Below are 14,131 nucleotides of genomic sequence, written 5' to 3' on the forward strand. Positions count from 1 at the left end.
TGTGCCACACAGTTAACATATGACAAGTCAACACGGCTGGATTTCCAGAGTTGCCCTGATCTGATCACAGCTCCCAGCACAGCATATTGAGAAATCCAGGGGAATTTTACCTACATAGAACTTCCGGAGAGAGGAGGGAGAAATTTTTTTCGCTCTGTGCATTTTTCTGCAGATTCATAGAATCATAGGGCTAGCAAAAATCTCAACTGTTCACCTGCTTAGACTTCTCTGCCCTAAGATTTGATCAACTAACACTCTATCCTGAAAGACCCTTACGTAACTTACTCTTAAAAATTTTCAAAGTGAAAAACAACCTCCCCAAGTAATCTGTTTCAGGCTTCTCACTATTTCCCTCCTTACTCATTATTTTTATGAGCAGAAAATGTTTCCCTCTTATTTCTTTCTGAAATTTAAGTCCGTTACTTCTTGGGACTGAGAAGAGACTGTTCCCATCATCTCTGCATCAATGTTTTTATCCCCTTGAGCACAACTTGGCTCCCTACCTCTTCCACAGTGTTATTTCTTCTTCAGATTAGGCAAGAATAATTAAGTTCAACCTCTCCTCTCAGATCCCCTTCAGAGGTTTCTAGCTATGCTCTCTTCTAACCATTTGCTCTCCTTTAGACTCTCTCCAATCCATTCATACCTCAAGTACAGTGTCCAAAACTGCCACACCACCCTAGGTAATGCTGTACTAGAAAAGAAGTGCAGAGACAAAAGACTAATAAAATAAAGGGCAAGCTAACTAAAGTGAAGGCTCCATTTTTCCCCATGGCACAGCATTGAACGTGTTGTGTCAGTGTTCAGTTACTGATTATTATAGTCCTAGATCCTTTTCATTAGAACTTCCACCCATGCAGCTGTTACTGAGGCCTGGATGCAATACCTTGAGTACATTCCTATTTAACAAAATCTTCTTTTTCAGGTCAAATTTTTATTGACTCTGAAGAACTGGACATTTTCAGCTTAGCAAAACCTGCAAATGTAATTATTATTTCATGAACTGTATCTATGAAAACTGTGACTTGCCGTGGATAAAAGGACAGGCCTCAAGATGCCCATCGTCCACCCTTTCATTTTGACAGCAAATATTTAGCCAGTATTGTACAAGCTTTCCAAACCAAGAAGCTTTCCACCAGATCATGCTTTCTTTATTTGCTAATTGGAACATCACAACAAAGACTAAAAGGCCCACTGAAATCAACGTATTATATGGGCAACTACTTATTTCCTGTTAATACTACTTGCTTCCCTATCAGAAAGGAAAGCCTAAGTAGTATCAGATTACTTATTTTACCAATTTATGTTTGAGTTTTACAATTCACTACATTTTCATGAGACATCTCAGTGTTCTGGAGTTCAAGAACTGTAAGAAATCACATATTTGGCTAAGTTACTGACATTCTGTTTTGGTATAGACTTGAATTTCTGCCAATTGACAGAAAATATTGATGATTACCTTATGTTGCACTTCCTTCCTAAAAAACAAAGGCATCACTTTAAGTGCTTAAAAACTATTTTGGAACTTATACGGATATTAGTGATAATTCATGTGCCTTATGGATTGTCTATGGCAACACCACCGTGAACTTACACTTTCAGTTGGGTCTTCCATGCTTCGAACAAAATTACATGATTCAACAGTGCACGAACGAACAGTTTCGGTCCTGCCTTCTCTGAACAAGCGTGTCATAGAGGCTTCATATGTTAAAGAAAATTTTCCCATGTCCTTGAAAAGGGAGAAAGAAGAACCGAAAAGTTTAGCCAGGCTTAGCTCCTCTTAATTAGCAGTTCAAGGTTAAGCACAAGTAATCACGCCACAAATTAAACTCAATGTTAAGTTTTTAGTGGCCCACCATTGGCAGTCTTACCTAAAGATAATAAAGGCAAAAATTAAATTAGTAGCAGGATTTGATAAATGCTAATAGAACAACTAAACTAGCAAGGAATACCCTCTGTATTTTATATTCAGTCTTTTTCAGTTTACAACAGAAGCTGAGAGGCTATCAAACACATATTTGAAAGTTCAGTGGCTTCCTAATTAACACAACTGTGGTAAGTAATCAAGACAACTGTAACATCCTTAAAAATATTTTTAGTTAAATTGTAACAACATGGAGACAGATAACAATGGGGATATTTCAAGAATGTGAGAACTGAGCAGTCTGCAAAATTCAGGAAGCGTGGCTTCCACATTTCCTGTAGATGTGCACAATCTACAGATTAAAAATTGCCAAACAATAGAAGTTAGCAACTCTACCTGTCTAAAATATACATCAGAACAGATTGTGAAACTCTGATCAGTTTTAGATTAAGAGGATGGGTGTTCAAAGTAGAAGAGGTGGGTAGGTAATCAAACTATTTCCAATGTAGCTACCCTAACCAAGGGTAAGAAAGACTGCTGATAGCAGCCAGGAAATCTCAGTGCTTTTAAAAAAAAAAAAAAAAGAGAAAAAAGGAAAAATAGAACAGTATCTCAATGGCTACAACTAGAAAGCAAAATGAAAAACAAGCATGTTGCTACACTGCGGTTTTCTGAAAGCACGCTATAGAAACAGCGAGTTAACAGGAGAAAAAACAGGCAGGAATTTCTGTTAATCCAATTGTTGCGAGTATAACATTGTTCCAATTATAAACACAGCTACTAGAGGTTTCAAACCTCAAGTCCAAAAATGCCTAGGGATAGACCAACTAAGCAGAAGAGAAAAATTTGCATGAGTATCAATACACCAACCTTTGGACAGTTCATTTCCAGTCAATAATCTGTTTAGAGTTTCTACCAATTTACATTTAATGTCTTTAATAACCTTGCACAATCAGAGCAAGATTACTCTTCAGTACTTCACACAGTCACATGTTTTAAGCACAACCACGCTATACCCAATTTAATGAGAATCTATAAGCCAGAAACAGTCTGCTCTTACCCGATAGTGAGCAAGCTGCAGGGCAAGTTGCACAAAGGCATCAGGGCTGGTTTTTGCTTTTTTTATTTGTCCCTTCCCAAAAGCACCGAAGTAAAATGAATTGAAGTCCACATCATCTGCCAGAGCTACGGCAGTGCTCAGAGACTTCTCAATCACTTCTTGACACTAAAATAAAAAAATAATCAAAAAACAAACAAACAAATATCTATATGCGCATATATGCCTATGCATGCAGTTGGTGGCATTTGAGAGAACTGTTGAAAAAGTGCAAGTATTTTTAATTGATGAATAAGTAGTGCTGCCTTTAGGCACACCAGGAACATCATTATTTAAATAATCTGCTTTTGGAGAAAGAGGAGAAGCTACCTTTGCCAGAAAGTTAAAATTCAAAAAGCTAATAAAAAACCAAGTTTTAAGCCAATATACATCTGGAGTCCAAAAAATTACACTTTAAAAAAACCCACCAGCATTAAGACTGTTCAGATCACTAGAACATAAAAGAACAACCCACAGAGAATGGCAAGTTTTGTGGCTTCCAATCTGCCATACAAGCTTAATTAAACATAACAACAGCCATTACCTTTTTATGCAAAATTAAAATCCAAATAGGGGATGGAAGTTTTTCTTGAACTCAGGGGGAAAAAAAATAAAATGTAAAAATCAAACCTTATTAGACATGTATATGGAATTTTGAATACAAAAAAAGACTATTACACAGTAACATCTGTTTTGTAGTCTTCATTTTAGTTTCTATTTAAAATAGGCAGCCACTTATTTTTGACATGTTTTGACAACCAAGAAAGTCTCGAGTAAAAAGCTGGCATTTTCCAGCCAGGAGAGTGATGTTAAAAACAGGTGATATCTTTTTAAGTAAACTGAGTAATATCCACACATGAAATACACATCCTACACATCAAACGAACTTATAGTTTTATAAATGATTTATAGGGTTATCAGTAAATATTTAAATGATTTGACTGCTCAGGAAAATAGGAGCTTCTTCCTCAAACCACTAGCTGTTCTGTACTTACTTCTTCTGGAATTTCCCACTGCAGTTTGGTAGGAATAGGAATATTTGGATTGGTATCTCCTTTGCAATGCCCATCTTCTGAATAGCCCAGTTCAAGATAGTCAGTTGCCATCACATTCTGCAAAGAACAATACTTCTTCAGAATTGCAACACATTCAACATGGAATTAGGATTTCATAGTGAAATCAATATAACCCATTTTCAGTACATAGTGAAATACAATATACAATCCGGTTCCAAATACTGAAAACAGTTGCAAATGAAGCCCTCTGTTTTACTTCTCATTCTAAGGCATTTTTATTTGTGTTCTGAGCGTGAAGAATAACAGATGTGCACAAACACCTATTCAGTCACACTGGCAGCTGAATAGTAGCATTTTGTCAGATGCTACTGAATTAATCAAAACGTTTCAGTTAAAAACCTACCTCAAACTTATTAGTCGTTAAAAAAAAGTCGGTCTTAGAGTCTTAGATTTCACAACCTTAGTTCAATTTAGATTCTAGAAAATTTCTGCAAGTTTGTTATCTGTCAAACCTTCTTCATCAAGAAACAGTTTATTTCAGAGTAAGTGTATGTCCCTGCAAGAATTTAATAATTTTTAAGATTTGCATCACACTCAAAATTGCAGTTTATTTTATATGTGCACTAGAGCTCTTGGGTGGGGAAGCCGAATGTTTCCAAGATGAACAATACTACTCGAACAACAGACAAAAAAGGCTCTGTCTTACAAGATTTCAAACAACATACTCAACAACAACAAAACTTAGAAAATACAGAATGATCAAACTATTTGAATCTGCTCAATATGGAAAGAACAAGCTTGACAAAAAACTATTGCATTTTTCTACATATATATTTCTAATCTCTTCTTTTACTTTAGTTTTCTCACTAGTGGTCAGAACATGCCAACTATGAAAGAAAATTTAATCCATTCTATTCTAAACATAGACAGTCTATGAAGAACTAACAACAGATAACATTTTAGGAAATGAAACTATTAACTACCTCGTTTATTTTAGTCATATCAATTCTTACCAGAAAATGAACCAACTAATAATAAGTAAAGAGACATGAACTAAAGTATATAACATTATTCATTAAAAGAAACAAAGTAACTCTTTTCCATTAAGCTAGTCTAAACAGCATTGTCAAGTCAATCTCAAATCAGTTTGGCCTTCTTTCTTCCCTGGTTAGAGAAGGCAATGAGGATTTTTTGTTCTTACAGACAGGGAAACGTTCATATAATAAAATTAAGAAATTACTTGGGGTACCAGTCAGACCTGAGACCCATTTGCACAAATACATAATAAATCAGAATTAGTTTAGGTTTCTGAAATAGTTTTGAGTGATTGAGTCGTGTAACTGTTCATGGGTTTAAGCTTCAACAAGAAAAAAAAAAATCAAACAGGATTTCAAGTAATAAACTAAGTTCATGATGAACAAACCTGACAAAAAGTTTATTCCATTTATTGCAAATAAATACAAGAGAGAATTTAGACAGCATATCAATCTGCAGCTCATCAAACAATGACTTAGAGGAAAAGTTAAACTCTACCATTTCTTTATGTTCTTGAAGTGTATTCTCGAAGTTTTTTCAAAGATTTTTATAGCACAAGAAAGCTTAAATGCTTCAGGAGCGTGTATATACGCAAAATACAATACCTTATCAAAGAAGTAACAATCTATTGATTTAGAATATTATAAAGAAGTTATATGGGGAGCCGTATCATTTTTCTATGAAGACATTGAGGCTCATTAAAATCTAATAAAGACATTTAATATAAAGGAACAGCAATGTTTTCTTTTAAGCAAGGTGTTTTAGTTGTGGGGTTTTTGTGTTTGGTTTTTTTTTTTAATTCTACAGTTGTTGTAGACACTGGCTCATAATCACTCATCAGCAATATGAATGCCTGAAAGTAACTGCTGATCTTCAGGACTGTTGCATGGACCGTATCACATTATCTTCTGCATTAACTTTTTGTTCTAAATACCTACCTCCCACAAGTGTCCAACAATAGGAGCGTCTGCCCAAGAGTGCTCTGCGTTCAGACCCATTCTGCCATTTTTGAATATTATAAGAGTGAAGGTTTTATCAAACCACCTACAAATGAAATTAAGGTTTCTTTATAGCTCTGTACATTTCAAAAGCATTTTTACATTGTAACTTCATCTTTCTCAAAAGAATCACATTCAAATGCGCTAGTTCTTGGCCTTTTTTTTTTAATAATAGTTTATTTAAATAAATAGATTTAAATTTGAACCTCATTAAGTTCAACAAGGCCAAGTGCAAGATCCTGTACTTAAGTCAGGGCAATCCCCAGTATGAATAGATTGGGGGTTGAATGGACTGAACAGCCCTGCAGAGAAGTACTTGGGGTATTGGTGGATGAAAAACTGGACATCAGCCAGCAACGTGTGGCTGCAACCCAGAAATCCAATCATGTCCTGGGCTACCTAAGAAGCAGCATGGCTGGCAGGTCGAGGGGAAGAGATTCTTGCCCTCTACTCTGCTCTTATGAGACTCCACCTGGAGTATTGCACCCAGCTCTGGGGTTCCCCAGTATAAGACAGACATGGACCGGTTAGAGTGGGTCCAGATAAGGGCTGTGAAAATGGTCAGAAGGCTGGAACAGTTCTCACGTGAAGAAAAACTGAGAGCTGAGGTTATTCAGTCTAGAGAGGAGAACGCTCTGGGACACTTTCTTGTGGCCTTTCAATATATAAAGAGGACTTATAAGACCAAAAAAGACTTTCTACCAGGGCTCATAGTGACAGTACAAGGGGCTACAGTTATAAACTGAAAGAGGGTAGATTTAGATGTGTCGTAAAGGAGAATTTATTATTTTTTTTTTCACCATGAGGCTGGTGAGACACTGGGACACGTTTCCCAGAGAAGCTGTAGCTTCACTGGAAATGTTGTGTTCAAGGTCAGGTTGAATGGGGCTTTGAGCAATCCAACGGAGTGAAAGATATCCCTGTCAATGGCAAGGGTGGTAGACTAGATCTTCGAAGGTCCCTTCCAACCAAACCACTCTGTGCTTCTATAAAATTTATCATCTTATCAGTCATTAATTCATATCTATTAGCCATGTGATTTAGTAAAATTCTAAAAGAGAAGACGTTTCCCCAGAGTCAACACAGTACCTGTCATAACATCTGCCATGTATTAAGGATTTTGCATATGCATCCAGTGACCTCACTGGATCTTCTTTCATGTACCCTTGATCGGTGTCATCCAATGTCACAAAAAATGCTGCTTTTTCAACAGCATCTAAGGACTGTTTGTTCTTTCCACGGCTAAAATAAGCCTGTCGAGCTTTAGCCCACGGTACTCTGCAAAAAGAATTTGGTTTATAGCCAGATTACATTACTTTGTCAAAGTTTTATCACCCTTAAGATCACTATGAGATATTTCTCCTACTTTTTTAAAATTTGAAGGAACTACTTTCATTGCATTTAAACTATATCAGCAGTGAAAAATTCTGAAAATACATGTACAGTGTGATCCTAGGAATCAATTCAACATACCATCACACGTGTGAAACTTTATCCTCAGAAATTCAACATTTCTGTTGCATGCAATACATATAGTATAGATCATCTACATTTATAACTGAACAAAAGAAAATGTCTATCACACAGAAGAAGAAAATAGCAATATTAATAAAAATAATCAACATATATTAATAACCATTGTTGTAACACCTAAACCATGAACAATTGTCCATGGTAAATGCTTGAAACAGATCTGAAGTTAAACAAGTCCTGAACAGTGTAATTTCTGTATAGTTGCACCATGTTTATTTATAAAATTAATGTGATTTTCCCAATGAAAAAGTATTTGTTTGTTTTAAAGCAGAAAGTGAGTAAAAGGAAAGAGTCCTAGTAATAAAGTATATTAAAGCCCACAGCTCTTTCTCTCCCTTGTCCAGAATCAACTCTACAGAGATTAAACAAAGTTTGTCACAATTTAATTGAACTCAATCATCTTACACCTAAAATCAACCAAGTACATGGTACTTGGTATGGTTTGAGAAATCCATAACAATTTATTATCATTTAGACAATTATTCTATCACCTGATGACTCCTACCCATCCAGGAAGGGGAATCGGGGAGAACAAGGGAACACAAAGGTTGAAATATAGATTTAATAGGATAAGACTAAATAATTAACAATACTACCAAAGAACCAGTATTGATCCTGGTACCAATACAAAATATAAAAGGATTATACCCAGCCAATTCTATCAGCAGGGAGCTGTGCACTCCCAGCAGGGGACAGCAAATGTCAGACACTGAGAGCACTGTGGCTTCAGGAGGAAGGGAAGGGCTCAGGGGTCCAGCACCTGGGCAAGAAATTATCTGGACCACCGCCATCAAGAGAGAGAGAAGTCCTCAGCAAACTTTCTAATTTATATTAAATGTGATGTTCATGGTATGAAATAATCCTGTTGGCCAGGTGCCCAGGTCTCACTCCTCCTCATCCTTGCACCTGGCAAGGCTTGGAAACACTGAGACCCTGAAACCCACATACTATAGCTGGCCATAAAGTAAATATTTTCACAAATTCAGAGGCTAGAGTCTTCTAAAAGTTCTCCTAAGCATTAGAAGAGAAATTAGTCCTCTGTCACTCAAACACTGCTTTATTTTGTTGGTGCAAGTCATGAATACAGAGTAAGTTACCGAATTCACAATTTTAATTTTTAAGTTATTCTTTTAAATGCCAGTGAACGCCAGAATAGATAAAACTCAAGTAGTTCAGTAGGTGTAATACTGTAAAGCTTCCAATTACTACTGTTATGATAAACACAATTAAACCAATTACTATAGGTATCCTGTATACTGCAAAATTACTTTTAACTCCATGTAGTTACAAATGAATGAAGAGCTGCTACATGTTAGCAATATGAAAAAAAGCAGTGATGAAGGTATAATCAGCTGACTGCAGACTATTTCAAAATTCCAAAGCCATCATTCAATTACTATGTTATGCAACTATTTCTAAACATTAAAATAAATTTTAAAAAATAAAAACCACCATACCTATCTCCTGCAGTAAGAGCTGCTAACTTTTCTTCACCAGCCTGAGGCTCTGAATTATCATCAAGAATTCTTTGCATCTGCTGTTCAATTTCTCGGGGTTTCAACAGTCTACCATCATGGTACAGCCAAACTTTGAAGTAACGGCCCTTGTGATAGACAACAATGTGTTTGCTGTCTTTCACATGCTGGAGAGTATCTAGAATTGCAGTAACATGTGAAAACAAAGCTTAAGTCTCAAAACACTAATGCACTAAATAACATCAAATGCCTACTGCATGCACTACCAGTTAGCCACAGCTTATTTATTTCAACAAAATAATAAATAGTGTGGGATAAACTGTTTGCCCATGTTATTTCAGCACAAAGACTCCTGCATGAAACAGTCAAATATCCAGATTTGATAATCGTTCACATATATAGCACCACCAACTTCCACAATGGCAGCCAATATTAAGCAACTAAATCTGTATTTCTGTAGCTGAAAAGTAAGCACTAGTAGTGTGGCTTGATTAAACAGTCAGCAAAAGAATACACTAGATGAGTCTGAGGAAAAGCACTTTTAAAACATCTGCATTCAAGTGTTAGACAACTCACAGTACAACCTCTGGGGAGTCTTAAGAGAGCCCAAATTTAGTACCATAAGCTTTTGTTCACATTTACCCTGGCAGATGCAAAAAGAATACTCCATCTATGGCCAAAAATTGTAGCGTTATGGAAGTCAGCGAAGCAGAGACCTAGGCCACAAATTTTTCTTCACTTCATTATTTATATGGCTTAACCGCAATAAGCCTGAACTTAGTCACGTATCAAACCACAAAGGTTTCCACAGCAGCCAGTTGATAGAAACTGTTAACTGAATCCCTTCACTACCCCAAGGAACTGTTATGCTCCTATGAATCTGAAAAGATCCATTACTGAGATGAAGAAAGATGATGTCAAAAGCGAGGGGTGAGACTAGAAGTCATAATTCTGAGAGATCTGAAAAACTTTGTACCAGGAAACAGTTCTATACTTTGCATGCTCTCAGCTATTAATAAGGTTTTGGAAGGTATCTACCGATGAGAAGTAGGTTTATGCTAATCATGCCTTTGGCTATCCAGTTTGCATTTCTGCCAAAGATAGGATGCCTATGCTAAAAGTGCTAGGATTGGCAGAAGCACCACTCCAACTGTCAAGTAATTAATAACTTGTAATTAATACAATCAGTTGCGACTTGAGGAGAAACCCCACATAGGGGGAAAAGACACAGCCATCAGCTAGTGATGGAACTTTTTCTGTATTCCCAGCCTGATTCAGGACATCTCAAGTATGTGTCTCACATACATGATGTGTCCATACAAAAAAGACAACTTCTTGAGTGTAAAAAGCAGAAGTGAGATCGTTAGTCACCTACATTAACAACTGACTTCAGAACAGTTGTTGAGCCCTGGCAATTACCTTTCAGACACCGTACTCATGGGCCTAAGTACAGATTTGCTGTAATAGAAAAAGTCCCTTCTTTCTTCTTGCCAGTCCAATAAATCATTTATGTACATGATGCATGGACTTCCACTTAAAAAAAAAAGGAAAAATCAAAGAAGAAAAAAACGGGAATTGAAAGACAAAGGCTCTTCCCTGCTTAAAAAGAAGTGGCTCACTCCATAGTGTGCCTTCTTAAACGACATGAAGCTTGAACAACTGGCAAATTGAAAAGGTACAATGTTAATTAGGATTTTATCACCAAACAACATGAAAACATGCCACGGAATTTATTTTTTTTTAAATATGCTGCTGCTTTAGGAAACATAACATACATAAAATACTTAAATTATAACTGAAATCAGGGGGCAAGAAACTAAGCTACTCATGAGAATCTGGGGAAAATGTCTTTATAACTTACACACAAACAGAATGACAAAAGTTGGGTTTTGCTTTAGAAAAATAGAAACAATGAAAAATTGAAAAGTAAACTAGGAAATGTGAAGTGCTTATGAGGAAAATAAGGTAATTTTATGATGCTGACTGTACTTTACTTTGAAAGACTTTAAGCGAGAATGTATTTTAATCAGGTGTTACTGTTAGAATGGGCCGCTTCAACACTTCTGCACTAAACTAATTTCAGACTCAGAGAACACGAAACCCAAAGCTAAATGCAAGCAGTTCATACCTTTTACTTTATTTAGGAGAGGGAAAGGGCAAGGGTAGCACTTTCAGTACCTGAAGTATTCTAAATAACATTAACTTATACACTACAGTTGTCTAATAGAGACTTTCAAACTTGCCTGTCTACTTAAGCTACTAGTTCATCATCATGGAATAATCATATCAGGGATATGTTTTTCTCCATTTTGCAGATAAAGAAAGCTGAGGCATAGCTAGGAAATAATGCCTTTATAATCCACCAAAGGCTAGCAGCAGAATTGAGTGTAAAATCTTTATCTGACGCACGCAACTACTGCTTTATCCACTAGCCAGTGCCATTCTTCCCCCTGCTTATCCAACTTCATACAGCAAATATCAGGCTTCCAGCAGGGAAGAATGGGCACATGCTTGTGTCTATTTAGAGACTCTTTAAAATCTTTATGTTTTTTATTCTGTAGTTGAGTGGGACTAACATGTTCAAATGCAGCCTGATACTTAACAGTGAGTTACAGATCTCAGAGAAAGTTAAAAGAAATATCCCGTCCTCAAGTGACAGCCTACATGTACATTCCAAATGGAGATGACTAACCAATAACCCCTTGCATTCCAAATTCCTAGTGATTGTCCTCTGTGCTAATCATGACTGTTAGGATAGCTCTGCCAAATGCTGTATTTCATTCTGATGCTGCCACAATGATGCAGTGTTGGATAAACATGCAAACTCAGGTCTAAAAGGCTCCTAAACATATAATCAGATAAGAGAAACCTAGATATGGCTTAAGCTTTTGTATAAAGCACAAGAGAAGTCTAAACTGAAACATGCTGTGAAATCCTTAGCTTGATTCTCAAAGAATGAGAAAATGGATAGCAACGTTTTCTTCCACCTGTTGACTACAAATGTTAGTATTTCTAGATGCAATCTGCCTCCTTTCAGTGTCACAAAACTCAGGGGGGAAAAAAAAAACAGCAAAAAAAGTCATTTTAGTATTAAGATCACAAAAAACAGCTTGAGCCTAGAAAATTTAGGATAAGCTGATGGAGATCTTTGGAGGCTACCTTGGGGAGAAACCCACAATGAACCTTTAGGGATACATTATGTTTAGAAAGCTAACATGAAATGGAGAAGAATCAGCCTCAAGGTCTTGGATGATATATTGACCATCAAAAAAAATATGTATTTTTATGGTGAAATACAACAACAAACAATTTATCAAAGGTTTGCCATTGTATAAAATGAAATGTTTTTACGTTTATAGACAGTGTTAATGAATGCATGCAATGAGAGCCTGTGTACACCTACAGCGAGAAAGAGTATATGAACTATCACTTACAATTATTTTTTCTGACCAGGCTAATGTAATTGCTTGTGATCATGTAAACATATCCTTAGTCTCCCACAATAAGCAGAAGTTGCAGAAACATACTCAGGTAAAAGTGACCCTACTGTAAGTCAATGGGTACACCCCTCTATTCAACATTAAAATGCGAGAATTTAGTTACTCATAGCTTCAGATAATCAGACCTTTGCTGGGAGTTTGGGCAGGGCAGGAACTAACAAAACCCAGAGTATGTATTTCTTAATGTGTTACAGATAAAGTTTTGGACACAGTCCTTATTACAGGTGATTTAACTTAGCTGATGTCCTACAGCGCATACATGACATGTCCCACAGTCAAGGTAACAGTGGCATTGAAAACCTTGACAGGACTAAGACTGTACCTGCCTCTAAAGCAGGTAAATAACTAATGTTGAAAAGAACACATTGGGATGTTGTTGTGAATCATAAGCCGAAAGGAAAAAGGGAAAGTCAAGCAAGGAAAAGACTTTAAAATGGCTGAGAGAAGAAAACACAACTTTTACAAAGATAAGAACACGGATATCAAAGGATCCTGAAGGAACAGAATGGAGAAAAACAAAAGGTTATAAATAAAGTAAAAACACAGGCCAGACAACAGTTCCTTGAAGTTAGTTTTTAATTTAAGTAAAGAGAGAGACTAAAGTAATTGAAAAAGCTTCAAAATCACCTTTAAAGGAAAAACATCTGTGCACTCTATAGCAATTCATTGTTTCCTGAGTATCAAAACACCGTATTGGTGTGTCCTTGTGTCTGTTAGAAACTTATCTGCAAGAATGGGATTTTAGCAGAAAATATCCCAAAACCTGAATTCCATTAAGATGTTTATTCTCCTTGGCTGACCCTGCTTACCTGATTCCTCTCCGGGGATACGGGAGGTATTAAACATCCGTTCCCACTGAGCTGAGCACAGTGGAACAGTAGATCCCATCAGAAGAATCTGTGCCACAAAAGAACATTAAAATTTAATTTTGCATATACAATTAGGAAATTAAAAAGGAAAGAAAACACATGATCTGGTTAAAGACAGGGCACAGAACAGTAAGATTTCTAATACATGAACTCAGGGTTATTTTTTTCCCCCGCTCTGTTCATTGTCCTTCCCTGAACTACATGTGGGAGACTCCACTGACATTCCAGTGGCTATATTTTTTTTTCCCTCCTACCAAAAGCTCACCCTTCAAGAGGGATAACTGAAGCTAGCTAGCTTCTGAAATCCAAAGAGCTCTCAATGGCCAGTTGAGGTGTGACACTTCCACATACAGCATGCATTACACCATAATTTATACTTTTAAAATTACTTCTGGCTTTTTGGAGCAAAAGTTCACAGATTTATAGTTACATACAACTAATCACATTCCTGCCATGATCTTCAACAAAACTACTTAATTGTTTCCACAATATTTCATTGCTACAACACACAGCCACTGGACAGATCAGAAATTCAGAATGGGATTCACCTTGCCTGTCTTTGCTAATTAAAAATTGGTGCAACACAGGATTTTATCATCATCTATACCCAGGCTGCCACTGGCTCACTCTTGGCCTCAATGTGCTGTTCCTTGTCCTAACCAGCCCTTGTGCTCATATTGCACAATCTGAGTCTTTTCAGACTTCAGTGGCTGAAAAGTACCATTACATGCTTAGCACATACCAA

At 36.6% G+C, this 14,131-nt stretch overlaps 1 protein-coding gene across 3 annotated transcripts in view; it reads right to left on the bottom strand.

Annotated features, from left to right (window-relative positions):
• CPT1A (carnitine palmitoyltransferase 1A (liver)) overlaps positions 1-14,131 on the bottom strand; it is a 42,346-nt gene that overhangs the window by 9,862 nt on the left and 18,353 nt on the right. For all 3 annotated transcript variants that reach the window (XM_014957603.1, XM_014957604.1, XM_014957605.1), the window contains 7 exons: positions 13,327-13,414; positions 9,000-9,195; positions 7,099-7,287; positions 5,950-6,055; positions 3,956-4,072; positions 2,925-3,089; positions 1,595-1,729 (listed from right to left, as the gene is read on the bottom strand). In XM_014957603.1, coding sequence (XP_014813089.1) covers positions 1,595-1,729; positions 2,925-3,089; positions 3,956-4,072; positions 5,950-6,055; positions 7,099-7,287; positions 9,000-9,195; positions 13,327-13,414 — 996 coding nt within the window. The remainder of the gene's footprint in view (positions 1-1,594; positions 1,730-2,924; positions 3,090-3,955; positions 4,073-5,949; positions 6,056-7,098; positions 7,288-8,999; positions 9,196-13,326; positions 13,415-14,131) is intronic.

This window comes from Calidris pugnax, unplaced genomic scaffold, assembly GCF_001431845.1.
Source record: "Calidris pugnax isolate Ruff unplaced genomic scaffold, ASM143184v1 scaffold211, whole genome shotgun sequence".
Classification (NCBI taxonomy): Eukaryota; Metazoa; Chordata; class Aves; order Charadriiformes; family Scolopacidae; genus Calidris; species Calidris pugnax.